General features: G+C 39.7%; 1 protein-coding gene across 8 annotated transcripts in view; it reads right to left on the bottom strand.

Moving 5' to 3' along the window:
* ildr2 (immunoglobulin like domain containing receptor 2) overlaps window positions 1-20,093 on the bottom strand; it is an 80,238-nt gene that overhangs the window by 10,574 nt on the left and 49,571 nt on the right. For 6 of the 8 annotated variants that reach the window (XM_062974940.1, XM_008107702.2, XM_008107701.3 and 3 more), the window contains 4 exons: window positions 14,329-14,385; window positions 11,058-11,204; window positions 4,541-4,711; window positions 2,976-3,089 (listed from right to left, as the gene is read on the bottom strand). In XM_062974940.1, the coding sequence (XP_062831010.1) occupies window positions 2,976-3,089; window positions 4,541-4,711; window positions 11,058-11,204; window positions 14,329-14,385 (489 nt within the window). The remainder of the gene's footprint in view (window positions 1-2,975; window positions 3,090-4,540; window positions 4,712-11,057; window positions 11,205-14,328; window positions 14,386-20,093) is intronic. The other 2 variants (XM_062974944.1, XM_008107703.3) reach the window with 1 other exon arrangement.

Below are 20,093 nucleotides of genomic sequence, written 5' to 3'. Positions count from 1 at the left end.
TTCTTGAGTTCGGAGTAGAGCAACTGCTTTGGGAGACGGTGATTGGGCATTCGGACAACGTCGCCAGCCCAGCGGAGTTGATGGCGTAGGAGCATCGCTTCAATGCTGGTGGTCTTTGCTTCCTCAAGCACGCTGACATTTGTCCACCTGTCTTCCCAGGAGATTTGCAGGATTTTTCTGAGGCAATGCTGATGGAAACGCTCCAGGAGTTGAGTGTGACGTCTGTAGACCATCCACGTTTCGCAGGCGTAGAACAGGGTTGGGAGGACAATGGCTTTGTAAACAAGCACCTTGGTATCTCTACGGATGTCCCGGTCATCAAACACTCTCTGCTTCATTCTGAAAAATGCTGCACTCGCAGAGCTCAGGCGGTGTTGTATTTCAGTGTCAATGTTGACTTTTGTGGAGAGGTGGCTGCCAAGGTAGCAGAAATGGTCAACATTTTCTAATGTGATCCAAATGAAGTTTTTATTATTATTTTATTATGACACAGCAAACAAGACAGACATGCTGGATTTCGTATCACAAAATCACAAGTCGAACACTTCCCAAGTGTCTAGAACTGTGTGATGTATTTTCGGATGATGCGTGCAGATCCCAGTAGGGTGGCCTTTTGCAGTTGGCAGATCGTGATTTTGTCACTGTCTATTGTTTCCAAATGCTGGCTGAGATCTTTTGGAACGACACCCAATGTGCCGATCACCACCGGGACCACCTGTACTGGTTTCTGCCAGAGTCTTTGCAGTTCAATCTTGAGGTCCTAATAGCAGCTGAGTTTTTCCTGTTGTTTTTTGTCAATGCGACTGTCACCTGGGATGGCAACATCAATGATCTAAACCTTTTTCCTTTCCACAACTGTGATGTCTGGTGTGTTGTGTTCCAGAACTTTGTCAGACTGGATTCGGAAGTCCCACAGTATCTTTGCGTGCTCATTCTCCAATACTTTTGCAGGTTTGTGATCCCACCAGTTCTTTACTGCTGGGAGGTGGTCCAGTTTATGATGCCAGCAGTATATCTTATGACAGGTATGGCCCAGGTGTTTATGGCCTTGATGGTGTTGCCTCCATTGAGCTTGCTTTTGAGAATTTTTCTGACTCTTTGTGTGTATTCTTTACTTACCACAGTCTTCACATGTTCATGCTTGATGTTTGTTCAGCTGTAATATGCCCAGATATTTATAGGCCTCTGGCTGGTGACACTTTATTGTTTGGCCATTAGGCATATTTATGCTCTCACTTTCAATGATTTTTCCCTTCTTCAGTGCCACTGTCGAACATTTGTCCAAGCCGAACTCCATGCTGATATCAGTGCTAAAAATTCGGACAGTGTTAGTCAGAGACTGGATTTCAGTTTCCGTTTTCCCATACAGCTTCAGGTCATCCATGTACATCAGATGTGAAATTTTGTGAGATTTCTTAGATGTTTGATAGCCGAGATTTGTTTTTTGTAAGATTGTTGACAGAGGGATCATGGCAATAATGAAAAGCAGAGGGGACAATGAGTCTCCCTGGAAAATTCCTCTTCTGATGTTGACAAGTCCATAGCTTTCATTTCCAACAAACAGTTCAGTTTTCCAGTGCTCCATCATGTTTTCAATAAAGGTGCCAGCGTTTTTACTAATCCCGATGGTGTCGAGGCACTTGATGATCCAGCTGTGTGGGAGTGAGTCAAAGGCCTTTTTTAGTCAATCCACGTCATGTGAAGATTAGCTTTTCGGCTCTTACAGTTCTCCAGAATCATTTTGTCAATTAATAAGTGGTCTTTTGTGCCCCTGCTTTTCCGTCTGTTGCCTTTCTGTTCATCTGGCAAGATGTTTTTTTTTTCAAGATAATCTTGAATTTTGTCAGCTATGATGCCAGTCACGTTATTGGCCTGTAGTTTCCTGGTGCTGCTCCTTTTGCTGGATCCTTTTGTATCAGGTATGTTCTTCCAGTTGTTAGCCATTCACTGATACTTCCTTTCTGCAGCATCTCATTGAATTGTTGGGCCATTTTTCCATGTAAACTAATCAGATGTTTGAGCCAAAATCCATGAAGTTGATCACTACCAGGCGATGTCCAGTTCTTGACTTTTTGCACTCGTTTGCTGATCATTTCAGTTGTTATTTCCATCTGTTCAATTTTGTTCTGTGAGAATTTTCCTTCAAACTCCTTTATCCACCCAGCATTTTTGTTGTAGTTCTTATTATTTTCCCAAAGTTCTTTCCAGAACTTCGTTGTTGCAGTTTTCTCTGGCTTTATGGTTACTGTGTCTGTTGTTTGGTTCAGACTCTGGTAGAACCGTCTTTGGTCTGATTGAAACAGTTGATTTTGTCTGTACTGGATGATTCTGGCATCATATCTTTCAATTTTTCTGGCTGTTGCTGCAATTTGTTCTTTAACGATTTCCAAAGCTTCTTACATTTTTCTGGTGTTCAGCCAGTACTTTCTGATCAGGTATTGCTTGATTTTGTCATTCTTCAGTTTCTTCTCTTTCATATTTTTCAGGTTACTTGCATCTGATCTTAGTTTCTTGATTTTCAACTCTAGCCTGACCTTCCACTTAGGTTTTCCAGTCAATTTTCTTCTTCTTCTTCTTCTTCTTCTTCTTCTTCTTATTATTATTATTATTATTATTATTATTATTATTATTATTATTATTAGATTATTATTGATACCATATTGATTTTGTTGCCCCTACCCGTAGCTGCGACATTTCCCATCCTTGGCTTATACTCGAGTCAATAAGTTATCCCAGTTTTTTGTGGTAAAATTAGGTGCCTCAGCTTATATTCGGGTCGGCTTATACTCGAGTATATACGGTATTTTGGCAATGATATGTAGCCAGCAATTTATCTTACAGCAAGTATCCTAATTTAAAAGACAAGTTAAGGGTGAGCAGGGGGTTACATTAACATTCTATTGTATTTTTAAATGAAGCAACATTGGATTTTACTATAAACAGGTGAACAAACAGTTGAACAAACTCTTTCTCACATCTCTCTCGCATCCTCCTGGCGGGGTCAAACTGAGCCAATTCTTTCTCAACATAGTACAGCACCTTCATTGAATCCCTGTCTTTGTCAGTCTGGATTCGGTAGCCTTTCCGCACTGTTAAGAAAAGAAATTAATTAGTGGCCAATGTGTTTCTCTCATTGCTTTATTACATGTCTTTGAAACATGTTTAGAAATATGTTTCAGTGTTCAAATAATGATGGCTGATAGCTGGCAAGAGTTAAGTCTTCTATTTGTTCAGTTACAAGCAACAGGGTAGCTTACTATCTACCTAGCAACGCTCACGGACGCCTCCCAAGGTGCCCGTGATGGTTTGTAATATTGGCCTTCAGCACTTGTTTGTAATGTTGGCCTTCTCTGCATGGTGTTCAATAGGATTCCTTATTTAGGTTATGCCATTCTGGATGGCTAGGTTATTGTTCTCCTATTGCAATGCAGAACTGAGATAAGAGCAATGATACTTACCAGAAGAGTCACAAAGGCTTGTTTTTGTGCTACAGTCTCTCTTTTTTTTACAAACTGGAACAATGTGCCCCTGCAGATGCTGGGTGTTCTGATTGCACAAATCTGTCAGCTAAACAGTCTTCTGTTTGGATTAGGTCTAGTTCATATGTTGCAAATAATAAATACAGCTCACATAAATGGTCGACTCATATGAGTAAAATAACAGGAAAAAGGAAATTGCTCCAAAAGCATCTGGGATTATGATTTGGACACTTCCTCTACATCACAGATGTAGTTCTGTTGTAGTATTAGTAATAACATTTTTCTTACCTGTTTGCATTTTCTGTTGTTGGATTGATCTAAAAAGGGTGCATTTTTTGTGTTGGCAACCTAGGGGTTATAATTAACTGGAATATAGACTTAAAATTAAATGTACCTGCATTAGGAGGACCAGATACTCCAGGATCTATATGTTAGCACAGAAAACAGAGGAGCTATACTTATGAGAAAAGATGATAAACTAGGAATGGCAACTTACAGCCCTAAATATATCCTTGTCGGTTAAATCCCATTATTCCTCACTTTTGACTCTTGGGATTTGTAGTTGAACAGCATCAGAAGGGAATCGAGCCAACAACAGAGAACAGTCTGTGGCTTTTGGACTTTAATTCGCACCACATTCAGCCAGCATCACCAATTATGAAAGTTGATAATAACACCACAGATTCTGCAGTAGTTTATTCTTATAGCTTTAATTTCATCTCTTTTTTGATTTGTAAACATAATATTTACCATGGTTCTCTGTAGACTATTTTATATTTCAAGGCAAGACTTGTACATATTTAAAGTATCTATCCAAGCTGGAAAACTAAAAAAAGGAAATAATAGTACAGTGTGTGAACTTTATAGGCAACAAGTGAGACTTAGAAACATAGTACAGTAGAGTTTTATTCTCATAGAACAAGCACTCTTTTTACTGTTACAATGTGAACTCCCATAAGAGCATGTAACAACACCACTTGCTCTCAATTTATTGCTGGGCTCTGCAGCCACCATATGTTCTGACAAGCATGTAACAAAGACATAGAACATTTCTAGATTACCACTTTGTCCTCCTGCAGTGGATTCACTTGGCGCCAAGGGAGGAAGGTGTGACTTTTCCATCAGAACGGCATGTGATGGGACACTACCCACATTCGGAATATAGTAAGGTCCAGGGATTGAGGTGACTGTAGGGGGATAGCCAGCCTTTGCAGCCTTTCCTGCTTCATACACTGAAAAATAAAAGAATAATAATCAAGAAGGCCTTCATCACACAATCCCTTCAGTCACACTATTAGTGTGCAGAGCTAGTCTTACTTTTTGAGATGAAAACTTAAGAAAAGATAATATGGGAGGTGATCGATTCTTCCAAGAGTATGCCCCTTCTAGGATTTTATGTGAATTCGTATCAGATTCAATTCATATGAAAATAGAAATCGCAGCAGGAGGTGTCAGAATTGATTTAATATCTGATAAGTACCTTAGTTGATATACTGCTCCACCAATAAAATCAAGCTGGGGTCATAACAAGGTTATCGAGTAAGTTTGTTTGTGCAAAATACCTGAGAATTAATTTTTTTCCAGGCAGGAATCAAGCCTGGGAGAATTGAATGAACAAACTGAGACCTTAAGTGGTATTTCAGGAAAACCTCCAGGAGCTTAATTAGCAAGTAAAAAACAAACAAGCAAACAAACAAACAAAAACTCTATTGGCCACATGAACACCTGCAAAGTAATTCATCCTATGTGTTTGAACACAGGTCTCAATTTTTTTGCATGCTGGTGGTTGTGTGCCGTATATCTATATATATAAATCTGTTCTGTCCATTTCTACCTTAATACAAACAGTGAAACTACAAAACCCAGAACCACGAAACTTGGCAACAAAACACATGGTCCTCCCCGCTGTATTTAGACGACAAAACCAAAACACAATTCAAAGTCCATGTCCCTCAAAATCCAAAAATCCAAAAACAGCTATGTGCGCATGTGCGGAGCTGGCCCCTGCCCCCACCCTTGGAAGACATATGGGTATTTTAGCAGCACGCGAGCAGCCCAACCGCCATGGCAGACGGCTTACCTCACGCTGGGGAAGACGATGCGGCTTAGGAAAAAAAGGGGGAAAGCCTTCCCCATCTCAAGCATCCAAAAACTAATCGGTGAGGGACAATCGGACATTTGCGAACATGCCCGGGGGGGAGGGGAGGGAGGGCAAACTACAACTCAGCAGTGCGCGAGCAGCCCAACCACCACGGCAGATGCGACTGAGGAAAAAAGGGAGAAAGCTTTCCCCATCTCAGGCATCCAAAAACTAATCGGTGAGGGACAATCGGACATTTGTGAATGCGCCGGGGGGGGGTTGGAAGGGGGGCGAACTACAACTTCCACAATCCCGAACCACCTATTGGGGACAATGGGAGTGAATTGGGATTGTGGCAGGCCTACATCAGATACTTTAACAAACCGCCACGCCACCCTTCCGTGGCTGTCTGGGGAGAAAACTGGGGTACTTAGGCAATAATGGCGCTGCTTCTAGAAACCCCTCTCTTTGCCGCTGCTTTTTCAAACCCCACTCTTCGCTCCTCCCACCCTCCTCCGTAATTCTACCTCCTCTACAAGTCCCAGGACTGCCACCATGGCTTCTTACAAGCAGGCCCATTTAGGCTGTCATGGCGGGATAGCTTCTAGAAACCTCTCTTCTCCAACCTCTTTCTTACCAACTCCTGTCCCTCGAACACAGAGAATAAGGAGGGATGATAGAATTCACAGCACAACAAAATGGAAAAATACCTTATTATTATTGTGTTGCTGTGAACCGTGAAAATGAACACAATCTGGCTCTAAATACTCAAAAACACTAAAATCAGAATATATAAAAATTACTGTAGTATAATAAAACAGAATAATACAATCTCTAAAATCAGAACATTAAATAAAGAACAACACTCTCAAAACAGGGGAATTCAAGACAGGAAACTGTCAGAGCCAGCTAACACCTCCCAACAAAGTATTCCCATCACCAAAGTCTGGCAAATCCTGTTTTCTGAGGGCCACAGCCTTTTCTTTTTCTTTTCTTTGAGTGTGTGCGCTCAAGCACTGCATATGGGTACTTCTTCATCTACACTAACAGTAGAAACACATAAAATATCTCAAAGAACAACACTCTGAAAACAAGGGAATTCCAGACAGGAAACAATCAGGGCCAGCTAACACCTCCCAACAAAAAATTCCTCCAAGGAGAAAGAAGCCAGGCTTCAAAGGTGAAAGGCCATTACATGTTAATCATTTTGGCTAACTTCAGCATTCATACCGTGTTTCCCCAAAAATAAGACCTCCCCAAAGAATAAGACCTAGCAGGGGTTTGGGGGGATTGCCAAATATAAGGCCTCCCCTGAAAGTAAGACCTAGCAACTAAGGCTGCAGCAGAGTTCCATTGGGAAGCATGGCTGCAGGGCAGAAGCAGCACTCATTCATACACCGGAGGGAGGGAGGGAGGGAAAGTGCTTGCTTTCTGTGCCTCCCTCCCTCCCTGCCTTGCCTGTCCCCCAGCCGAGGCTTGAGAAACCTTCCATGGCTGCTACTGCGCTGCTGTTTCTTCCTTCCTTCCATCTCCCTCCTGGCCATGCTGCCTTCGCCCCCAAGGCTTCTGATTGGCTCCTGGAGCCCGGGCAAGGGAGGGTGGGAGGGAAGGAAGAGGGCTTTCAACTCCTCCCCAAGGCTTCGCTCCTTAAAGATACAGGACGCATTGGGATTCTCCTCTCATCCTTATTCCTATCCTATGCCATGAAACTGATTATTTTATACTATTATTCTATTACCATATTATTATCATCATATTCTGTTACTATTATTATATCCCATTATTATATTATCCTATTAATATATTTTATATCATTATATTATATTTTTCTATTATTATTATATCATTATATTATTATTCTATTATATTTTCATATTATTATATTATTATTCTGTTATTATTAAATTCCATTTTATATTACCCTATTAATATATTTTATATCATATTCTATACTATTATTCTATATTATCATATTATTATTTTATTATTATTAGCATATTCTGTTATTATTATTATATTCCATTTTATATTATCCTATTAATATATTTTATATCATTCTATTCCATTCTATTATTCTATTATATTATCCTATTATTATTATATTATTATGCTATTCTGTTATTATATCCCATTATTATATTATCCTATTAATACCATATTATTATCATATTCTGTTATTATTATATCCTATATTATATTATCTCATTAATATATTGTATATCATTATATTATTATTATATTATCATGTTATTATTATAGTATATTATATTATTCATCATCCATGACTACATTGAAACTAGAATAGAGAGAAATCAACGTGGAAACCTTGTGAAACCTAAACTGCAATAGGTACCATAGATTGTTGTACATGTAAATAATGGTAGTAACAAGAAATTCTTGATAGGATTCACAGTTTGTCTGGTTATGCTGGTTCGTGATGACAACTACTTTACAGTATATAATAAATGTTTATTTTGTTGTTCAACAATAAATGTGAATTCTTCATGGAAAAATAAGACATCCCCTGAAAATAAGACCTAGTGCATCTTTGGGAGCAAAAATTAATATAAGACCCTGTCTTATTTTCGGGGAAACAGGGTACTTGCCTCCAAAAGACAAAAAAGGAACAATCAGAAATATTGTATATTAACAAGCTTGAGGAAATAATATCCCCTGGTGGCGCAGCGTGTTAAAGGGCTGAGCTGCTGCACTTGCGGACCAAAAGGTCGCAGGTTCGAATTGGGGGAGTTGAGTGAGCCCCCACTGTTAGCCCCAACTTCTGCCAACCCAGAAGTTCGAAAGCATGCAAATGTGAGTAGATCAATAGGTACCGCTCCGGCAGGAAGTAACATTGGCACTCCATGCAGTCATGCCAGCAGCCACATGACCTTGGAGGTGTCTACAGACAACACCGGCTCTTCGACTTAGAAATGGAGATAAGCACCAACCCCCCCGAGTCAGATACGACTGGACTTAATGTTGGGGAAAAACCTTTACCCTTTACCTTAACTACCACCAATTCCTCAATACTTTATTTCCCATACCACCATACTTTGTCACAGCAACGCGTGGCCGGGTACAGCTAGTCTTATTATAAACTCAATAAAAATTTAATACAAGGTTTATAGGAATATGTCTTGGATCAGATTGCACTTCTAAACCCATTTACATTCTGAGTACATCTGCAGATAACCATACATGGGAATAGCTGAAGGTCTGAGATTCTCGATTTACTTAATTATTTAATGACATTTAATAAAATACAGTGGTCCCTCCACTTTTGTAAGGGTTGGCATGCAAGATACCTGTGAAAATGGCAAGACTGCAAAGAATGTGCAGATTATTTGCTCCACCTCTGCCATTATGAACATAATAAAAGCAATATCCATTTTCAGCTATTGAGCAGTTACATCAGGCTTCATCGGTGGTCAAATCTTTAGTTGTTGGGAGGAAACAAAACTGACAGAGTGGCTCAGTCTAGCCGCATAAGCATTCCCTCATTCAGGCAATAGGGGAAAATGGATGGGGGAGTGGGAGAAGGGGGACAAAGGGTACAGATCTCTAGGGCAGATGGAGGGAGTGGAATTGGAACAATGGGAGGAGGAAAGAGGTGCTGTTTAGGAGCAGCAGAGATTTATAAATAGAGATTTATACAGTTCTGGTTAAGCCCAGATCTGTTGAGGGCACTGCCATAGGCACAGCTGCTCCAGCTCTTTATCACTGCCTTTGCCATCCTTTTAATGCTGCCACCCCGCCCACCCTCACCTACCCTGGCTCTCTCTCCTCCCTCTTTCTGCCCGGGAGACCCACACACCTGCCTTCTTTCCTTCTGCTGCCCCATCCCATTTCCTGCCCCTCTCCTACTTGACTGAGTGAGGGAATTTCAAAGTCTTGTGGCCTAAAATAAATGAGGAGGTATTTGATTCTCACAGACATGAAATGGCAAAATTGTCATAGGGTTACACAGGGGAAACAGAAGGAACTCCAGCAAAGCCCAGCACACATGCCATCCAATGGAAATATGGATGATACTAAGATTAACAAGAAATACTACTGATTGATAGGAATATGTTGGTATATGTACTGTATGCTCATATGCATGTCAGGAAGAAAATAACCACAGCCACTATGGCTGTGTGACCCAAAATAATCTGATACAATAAACACATATGGACATAATAGAAATGTCCTTTTGTAGCAGTGTGACTTCAGGGTGGGGGAACTGTGTGGTTTTCAACATTAATTTGAGTTTGGATCACAATAGGTAAATAATGGACTCAAATTCAATCAGGATTCAGACATTGTTTAATTTTTCTTTTAGTTTCATGGCAGTTCCCTTTTAATACCATACTAATGACAACTTCAGGTTTCCATAAAAGGCTTGCAAGTAGATGGCCAGGATCTTTGGCTGGATCAGAGTGGGATTTTACTGTTTACTACATGTGTGCTGATATCACAGATCTTTTTCAAAACACAAAACTGAATTTAATTGTTACTCTCAACTAGAATAAACCTACTGAATCAATGGACCTTACAGAAATGTTGATGTACCAGTTCCTATGCATCTATGCCACCATTACCTTGATCCAACTAGATACCATGTTTGCAATGAACAAAGTTTCTATGCCTACATATAGCCACTGGGGATTCAGGTGGATCTCTCATTACAAAATAGCTGCTTTGCAACAGCTATCCTGCCCACATCAAACTGGCAGGCTTTCAAGCATTGAAAAGGTTCAAATTCCTCAATAACAAAGTAAAAAGGGGTAAAGGTTTTCCCCTGATATTACATGTAATCATGTCCTACTCTGGGGGTTGGTGCTCATCTCCATTTTTTTGTCGAAGATCCAGCATTGTCCATAGACACCTCCAAGGTCATGTGGTTGGCATGACCGCTTGGAGCGCTGTTAGCTTCCCACCGGAGCAGTACCTATTGATTTACTCACATTTGCATGTTTTCGAACTGCTAGGTTGGCAGAAGCTGCAGCTAACAGCAGGAGCTCACTCCATTCCCCTGATTCGAACTGCCGACCTTTTGGTCAGCAAGTTCAGCAGCTCAGCGGTTTAATCTGCTGCACCACCACGGGTTCAATAAATAGCAATTTTAGAAGTAAATTGTAAAATCTGACAGTTGTACCCAATGATGCCTTCTGGAAAGCAACTCTACTCATGCAAAGTGGGGGACCTGATTTTTTAGTGTCCCAACAGACTGCAATCCTTCAGATCACATCATATGCTGTACTAGAGGATTCTCCCAACTATCAGAAGAAGCTTCTTAAGCAACATATTTATATAGAATGCCAATCAATCTGTGTTTGGCTTTTCAGTTTTCAAGGCAATTGATCAATTTTATAGTTAGTTGTGCTTCATTACTGACAGATCCACAAAGAACACAGAAGAAGAGATGTTCTTTTTTATAAAGATTATAGCAAGAGGAAATTATGCACAAGCAGGAGACTGCTTCATCATTTGTTTGACACTGTAAAAATATCACTCACATGCCCTTGGACAACAACACGTATCTGGACAGAAAAAGCAGCGGATGTAACAGCAACAGCTGTGGGGACAACACTGGCACCAGCAGATCCCAACCAGGAGAAAGAAGAGGAACACGCCAAGGATCACCAAGCCTACGAACACCCACTCTGCAAAGAAAAAGAGACATAGATGTGAAATTTTGGGGTCATCAATCAATTACAAATGTTTGATTGACTAATCTTATAAATAAGTATTAATCTATAAAAAGCCTATATAGATATCTTTTAGGTAATAAGGAGATATGAAATAGTTTAATAAAGAAAAGCTATAATTAATACATATAACTAAAGGCTGCTATTAATACTGTTACTCCCTATGATACTGATTCAAACAGAAAAAATATGCTTTAGGACAACGGTTCTCAACCTTGGGGTCACATGCAATTATTTCAATTACACATATAGTAGAGTCTCACTTATCCAACATAAATGGGCTGGCAGAACGTTGGATAAGCGAATATGTTGGATAATAAGGAGGCATTAAGGAAAAGCCTATTAAACATCAAATTAGGTTATGATTTTATAAATTAAGCACCAAAACATCATGTTATACAACAAGTTTGAAAGAAAAAGTAGTTCAATATGCAGTAATGCTATGTAGTAATTACTGTATTTATGAATTTAGCACCAAAGTATCACGATATATTGAAAACATTGACTACAAAAATGCGTTGAATAATCCAGAACATTTGGATAAGCGAGTGTTGGATAAGTGAGACTCTACTGTATGTAGCCTTTAGCCACGATTCAATACATGGACTATGGGAATAATCCAAAGGCAGAAAACAATTCTGCATAAAATCAAGCCAGATTGTACTCCAGTCCTTCAAATCCATACATTGATTGGGCCATATGTACAGAGCCTCAGTAAGTGTATACACGCTGTACATACATGATGCAGAATATATGTACAAAGCCTATATTTATAGAGGCTTCATCTAAATTGTCATCTAAAAGGAACTCTGAAAGGGTGAAGGTGAAAGTGTTGGAGATAACAATAGCCAATGTTCTTGTCTTCAGACATATTGAATACAGGCTATTGCAGCAAACAAGCAAAAAACCTAGTTGATGTGACAGTGCTACTAATCTAAAAGATTGGTGACATTATAGAAATACATGGAAGGAAGGGGTAGTGAGGTGCATAAAATTCTGGCATATCATTTGTATCCTTAGATTTTTAGCAAAATCTTGGTGGCATAAAGTTATCTCCATAACAAGTAAGTAATTGTTAGAAAAATAAATAGCATTAAACTTGTTAAAATTAATTGGTCAATTCTGAGGAAAAAGATGTAACCATGTATGACTTTTATAGGAAGTCAGCATGTTTCTCCCATTCTGGGTTCAGGGTAACTGATCTGAAATTAATGCACAGGTGGAAATATTGTTGAGTCTCCTATATACATATAATGTTCAGCTGCAATTTTTCATTTGTTCACAGTATGTTTTTTTATTGTAGAGATATCTGAACTTTTTCAGCACATTTTTCTTTGTTCTCTTTTACCATTATTTTTGGGAATAAATACAACATAGATACAATATATCCCCATGCTTCTTTATCAGACAGGAAAAAAGCTACAAGTTATTAAAAAGTGCCCCAAATCACATTATCATCCTCTTTATAGTTTACAGTTTAAGACAAAAGAGGCTATGAAAACACTATCATCCAAGTTGGTGATGTATCTGCAATAAAGAAACACTCAAATCTGTTTGAAAGGTGTTTCTTTATCCCATGCACCATGTTTTAAAATCAATGTGAAACTGAATTTAGTGGCATGGAACTCATACTACCCGACCTTGGCTTAGCTGATTACAAATGATAAGCAGTGATTCTTGGCCCTGAACACTCCACTCCTCCTCTCTTATCTTCATCTTCCATACATGAGAAAAGACAACATTTTTGCTAAAGCTGATTAGTACAAACCAAATGCATGCAGTACGAACCATGCCAGCTTTGTATGTATACAATAGGCCCGGGCTGTGGCGCAGGCGGGAGAACAAGCCAGCTGCAACCAGCTGCAATTAATCACTCTGACCAGGAGGTCATGAGTTCGAGGCCCGCTTGGAGACTATGTTTGTCTTGTCTTTGTTCTATGTTAAAAGGCATTGAATGTTTGCCTATATGTGTAATGTGATCCGCCCTGAGTCCCCTTCGGGGTGAGAAGGGCGGAATATAAATGCTGTAAATAAATAAATAAAATAAATAAACTACTGATTAGTCGAAAACAAATTTTTTCAGTATTTTTCATGTATCCCTCTAGTCTTTTCAGACTACTGTGTAAGCACAGGGATTGGAGGGGTGTTTTCCATTCCTCTCAGCCCTCCATAGACTGCACCAGAAATGACATTCTAGTTCCTAATTGTCAGTTTTAAATCACATTTTGGCTGTTTGGAAACTGAAGCACTTGAAATTGTGCTACTTTCAGCCAATAAAGAAAATAAAGAGTATTTTCTTGCTCTCTCTCCCCCCCCCCCCCCCCCAATTTCAGCATTTGACGAGGTGAAGGATGCAAAGACCACATAGGACCCCTTCCTACCAAAACCACATGCAATCCTCAAGCTACACAATTGCTACAGCTAGCATAAATCACATTTCAAAAACTTCCTGCCTTCTGGTTATATCAGATTCTCATTATCCCATCTTCATCTCCAGATGTATAGCACTACATCACGCATCCTCCTCAGCTATGTTGGCTAAGAGATTGCTGGAAATTTACTGTAACATATCCAGAAAGCACCTGGCTGAAGAAGACTAGTTTACATGATGGCTTTAACTAAGCCTACAAATAATAAAAAACCTAACAAACAGAAGGACCAGAACCTTTCACTTACATCCACATACACACAAACATACATACATACATACACATATTTGAAGGCCTGCATTCACAAATGTAACATCCAGTAATTTTGACCATCTTAAAGACGATAATTTCTCAAGACAAGAAAAAGATAAGACGTTATTTTATGCAAGAAAAACTTATAAAACCAGAAGTAAAATTGTTTAATACTAGCAACAGTTCTGTCTTTAAAATAACTGCCTTTGTAACAACAGCATCATGTGCTAAAGCTACTGTCACTCCTTCCTATTCCCAATTCCAAGCAGTCATTGAACAGACTAGGAACCGAGGCATATGTACAATCTAGGAATGAAAGTATGTCCAAGATGCTATGAACAAGAGGACAGTTAAGGCAAAAGAAGAATGGATAAATAAAGTGTTAGGTGACAGAGTACCTGGCATAATCTCCGCAGCAAAACTGGGCAAGAGATCAGCAAACAGCCCTGTCCTGCCTAGAAAAGACAGAGAAAGGGAAAGAAGGAAAGAGATTAGTTCAGGAAAATCACTCCTTATCACTTAGTATGTAGTTTTTCTTTCCTACAATGTCAGGCCTCTACACATTGCAATATGAACAGAATATTTCAGGTGGTTCATAGAATCATAGAATCATAGAATAGTAGAGTTGGAAGAGACCTCATGGGCCATCCAGTCCAACCCCCTGCTAAGAAGCAGGAAATCGCATTCAAAGCACCCCCGACAGATGGCCATCCAGCCTCTGCTTAAAAGCCTCCAAAGAAGGAGCCTCCACCACGGCCCCGGGGAGAGAGTTCCACTGTCGAACAGCTCTCACAGTGAGGAAGTTCTACTCCTCAACTCTACTTTCATTGCTTCCTCTAATCTAGGCATGGCATGATATAATTTATACCTAAAGCAAGAAAATGCAAGATCTGTTTGTATATTCCATGTAGATTCCATACTAAATTGCATTTACACTACAACAGCATCATTAGCTTTTGAGTTTCCACAAGACCCTGTTAGTTTGGATTTCAATTACACTCAATGGCAAAATATTCTACAGTTCTTTCAAAGTAAGCTGGATGAATCCTGACTCCTGTAAATATTGTATACAGAAATCCCAAAGCATGGATGTTTTATATGTGATTATCCTGTGCTACCTCTGGATAATCAGCAGCTCTTGTAAAGGACAGTCAGAATTTACAAATGATTCAGATAGCCTGATGTGGCGGTAGAGATCACTCAACGGGTTTCAAGATAGTGAAGGACAACTTTGGGAATGTCATTATATTTCAAAGAATAGCTCAAGATTAAAATCACAGTCACTGAAGAGTGATTGATTTACTTTTCCTTAACAGCAAGCAATGACTATATATAATAGAAGCTTGCTTTGGACGGTGTATGATATCCTTGGAGAGGGGTCAGATCACCATATCCTAGTATTTCACTTCCATAGTAATCTTTGAGGCAGCTCCATGCCCATTTTCCATTTTAGCGGAGATCAATACTTTAGGTGCAAAAAAAGGATAAATTACTTCATTGCATCCATCATCTTCAAAAGAGCTTATTCATATCCTAGGATGCTGTGTTCTATGCATTTCTGAAAGCACTATGAGTAACTAAGGTTGCGGTGACCTAACTTGTCACTTCCAGAACAATAGGTATGAGAGCACACAGACAGTGCTTTTAAAAAATCATGTCATGCTATCTCCATTCTGTAAAGTAACAGAGGCTGTTTCCATGTCAACTGGAAGTAATATATATAGTCTCATTACACTACCTGTCTTAAATTCTCAAATGGAGCAGGCATTGTATAGGTGTCTGTGTATCCACATAAATATATATTACTAGCTGTGCCCTGCCACGCATTGCTGTGGCCAATTGGAATTGCACTGAATTGCCTTGATGCTTCTAAGCCTGGGCGTTTTGTATATAGGGGTCTCCTTGCTTGGGCTGGTTGAATGGGACGGAGTGGCCTGATGGCTTCCAAACATGAGGGTTTTTTATGTAGAGGAAATATTGGTTTGACAGGTTGAAGAGGGGTGAATAGTCTTGGTGCTTTGAAGCCTGGCCGCTGTCTACCTTGTGGAATTGTTGGTTGGCCAGGTCAAATAGGGAATGAATAGTCTGAGTGTAGGAAGTATGAATGTTGCAATTAGTTACCTTGATTTATATTGAATGGCCTTGGAGGTTTGAGGCCTGGCTGTTTCCTGGTTGAGGGAATCCTTTGTTGGGAGGTGTTAGCTGGGCCTGATTGTTTCCTGTCTGGAATTCCCGTGTCTGGAACTTCCCTGTCTTCTGAGTGTTGTTTTGTATTTTGTGTCCTGATTTTAGAGATTGTATTGTTCTGTTTTCTTATTAGACCACAGTAATTATTACATATGATATACAGTAATGTTATGTATTAATTACTGTTTTTACTAATTTAGCACCCAAACATTGCAACATTTAGTTCAAAAACATTGACTACTAAATGGCAGACTGCTTTGGATAAGTGAAGCTTGGCTGTGAGACTGTACTGTATTGTCTGTTTGGAGGCCAAGTGTGAATGTTGCCATTGGCAAGCTTGATTAGGACTGAATGGCCCTGCAGCTTCAGTGCCTGGGTGCTTCTTGCCTGTGAAGCTGTTGAATATTATTGTGGTTGTGATTGTTTTTATTATAATTGAGGGGTAGAGGAGGAGAAACTGAAAGTAATTGTGAGAGAACTCTTCCTCCCTCCCCCTCCTCCTCCTTCTGGCCCCCGCCCCTCTGTACCTCCGTGGCATTGGTGTGCCTGTTTGACGGGGTGACATGGGTCAGGCCCCTCCCTTCCTCCCTCTGTTTCCCTCATGACAATGAGGAGGAGGCGGCCCCGGAGGAGGGTGGCCGGGGAGGAGGCCTGCCTGCCGGGCCCTCTCCTCGTTGCGTCCCCCAGCCCCGGTCCCGGCCAGGCATCGCCGGAGGGCAGCGGCGGGGGGCTCCATGCAGGCCTCACTGTTCCCTCATCCCTGGTGCCACATTGAGGGCCACTGGGTGTGTTTTTGTTGGCAGGCGGTGCCTTGGGGCAGGAAAAGGGGAGTGCCCGTTGAGGGGAGGGATAGGGCTTGCTCTGTCTGCGCCTGGGGTTTGTTTTGGTGCAGACGCACATGGAGCGTTCTTGTTTTTTGGATTTTTTAGGCCCTGTGGTGGTTCCTGTTGTCTATTTTTGTCGTATGAACCTAGAGGCGTGGCTGAGGGGTTGTGCTGCTAAATTTCGAGGTTGTGGGGTATGTAGTTTTGTTGTTTTGTCTGAGGAAGCGATTCCATTACCTTTTTATATATATAGATTCTTTAACCTTTAATTAAGCAACGCATGTGCGTAAGAAGCTATAACAGGGACAGGATAGATTCTGTATAGCAGTGCTTCCTTCAGTTCTAATGTACAACTACCTTTTGCCTATTTGGATAAGTATTAATGGTTTATTTGGGGATATGCACAAAGAAATCTGTATCCAGTACATTACACAGGTAATAAGGGATGAAGAGCACACATAGCTAACAAAAGTCAATTGTTTGTCACACATCTTTTAAAAAAATTAAAATGTAAGGCAACACAATAGTATGTGAGTGTCACATAGCATACTCCTAAAGCACACTCCTGTGCACACATTTCATGGTATGTAGGAACCTATGATAGTTACAATCATTAGGTATGTTTACTATATAGTAGGCTCTAAAGACATGTTTACAAGGGATAGTAAACCTTTCAAATCAGGTTTTTGGCACCACAGAATTGTGAAGGGAAGGGAAGAGCAGTTAAGAATAAACTGTTGACCCTATTACAAATGTAGGATTGGATTAGGCCTAAGGAACAGAGAGGGAATCCTCAAACTGAGTTTGACAGCACTGATTCTGAAAAATTTTATACTCAGCCTGCAAACATGACAAACTTCATCAGAGCAATATTGTTGGGGGAAAACCCTGACTGTTGGGCATAAACATTATAAGCAAGACCATCAATGGAATTTCTGCCATTTCTTTAATCACTCTCACTTTTTCAGTAGTGATCAGACATGTATCTGTGGATTGGTTCACCTTAGGGTCACCATAAGTTAAAAACAGCTTGAAGGCACACAAGAACAACATTCTAATATATTTTCATTTAATCTTGCATGCAAACACATGCTGTACATTTTCCCAGAGAAACTTCAGTCTCACTATCTAATTGGATGTGTGTATTGTGCACTATGCATTTAACTGACGTTAGCTTGACATCTTGACCCTATAATCCATTTTGATTGGAGGAAGCAATGTAGAAATATGCTAGGAATCTTACTAATAAGCATTAGTTGGTTACAGAGTCACAGTCTGTGCATGTGGTTCAGTGGGGAAGGCCAGATTGGTCACTTTAAAACAGTGATTCCCAATCTTTTTTTGACCAGGGCCTACTTGATCAGAGACCACTTTGACCAGGAACCACTTTGACCAGGGACCATTTTGACCAGGAACCACTCTCCAACATTTATACCAAACCAGTTATGAATCAGATTTTGGTCAATTTTAGATTCGGTTTGATTATTTGAGGTACTGATTCAGAAAATTGCATTGGATAAACCGCATCAGTTCTAGTTTCTGATATAGAACATATGCCATCCAGTAGTCACCATCAGCTCACCCACAGAAAACCATATTTAATAATCTAGATCTGATATGGTCTATCCAATGCAATGGTCAGCTTTGCAGAAAGGAGCGAAATAAAATAAATAAATAAATAAATAAATAAATAAATAAATAAATAAAGAGGAAGGAAGTTTGAGGACCAGATTTTTGTTCTCACGGCCCAATGCTGGGCCATGGCTCACAGGTTGAGAACCACTACTTTAAAACATCCATTTATAAATTGTTTCAAAATATATTCCTAATGTTTTGCTGTGTTTTTTACTTAATGCTTCCTTTTGAACCCAAACTATTTTTTCCAGATATTCCCCTTTCTTCCACTGAATACTTTTACCAACGATTCATGCCATCCGCAAATATTTACTGTTGTTAAGGACTTTTTATTATTATCATTTGTTGTTGCTTCTACTGGAGACAGATTATTATGACAAAAGAGCAATCTTGCCATCAAGATCTACAAATACCAGATAAAAACTGAATAAAACTTTCACCGCTTTATTATTCTTCCCAACCGGGTTTTCCAAGCACTGCAAAATACATTTTTCAGAGTATGTATAATAGCAAATATTCAAGTCTCAATAATAGGACTTCCTTGGTCCCAATTATCCCTAACCTTGACTGTGAAGTAAACATGACTATCCAGCACTTAAGCAACAATGAACTACTCTAAATTCTAGTAGTGTTTTCCAACCTATTGCAATTCATGAAACCAGCCCTTTTACCATTGCTGTAGCATCAGCAGTCATGAGTGGCTCTTGCAACTGAAGTGGAAGATAAATCTGATACTTCAGATAATGTGTTCATATTTTCTTATAATACAAATTGTTCAGATCCCTATGCAGTAATTCTTTTTGTATAACTATTTATCAGGGGCTGCCTGCAGGCATCATTCTTTTTCAATGGTAAGATATCTTCATGAAGGGGATTTGGACTAAGTGAGAAAGAAACAAAGAGAGGATGGGGTATATCACTCTTTCTACTCACACTGTTTCACCATTCCAGCCTTATCTAGTTACACTATTCCCATTCCACTGTATTTGAAACTACAGTAGAGTCTCACTTATCCAACATAAACGGGCCGGCAGAATGTTGGATAAGCGAATATGTTGGATAATAAGGGGGCATTAAGGAAAAGCATATTAAACATCAAATTAGGTTATGATTTTACAAATGAAGCACCAAAACATCATGTAAGACAACAAATTTGGCAGAAAAAGTAGTTCAATACGCAGTAATGCTATGTAGTAATTACTGTATTTATGAATTTAGCACCAAAATATCACGATATATTGAAAACATTGACTACAAAAATGCGTTGGATAATCCAGAACGTTGGATAAGCGAGTGTTGGATAAGTGAGACTCTACTGTATGTGTAAGAAAAATGACTATGGGGTGCTTCAAGATAACCAGTGAAATGTCTTTCTGGCACAGTGGTTCTCAACCTGTGGGTCCCCAGGTTTTTGGCCTACAACTCCCAGAAATCCCAGCAAGTTTACCAGGAGGATCTCTGTTCTTTGATCACCCACTTTACTCACTGAATTGACTATGATTGTTAGGACAGTTGTT

This window comes from Anolis carolinensis, chromosome 3 (genome assembly GCF_035594765.1).
Source record: "Anolis carolinensis isolate JA03-04 chromosome 3, rAnoCar3.1.pri, whole genome shotgun sequence".
NCBI classification, from domain to species: domain Eukaryota; kingdom Metazoa; phylum Chordata; class Lepidosauria; order Squamata; family Dactyloidae; genus Anolis; species Anolis carolinensis.
The sequence above is the reverse complement of the archived record's forward strand: the minus strand, read 5'-3'. Positions and strand labels throughout refer to the sequence as shown.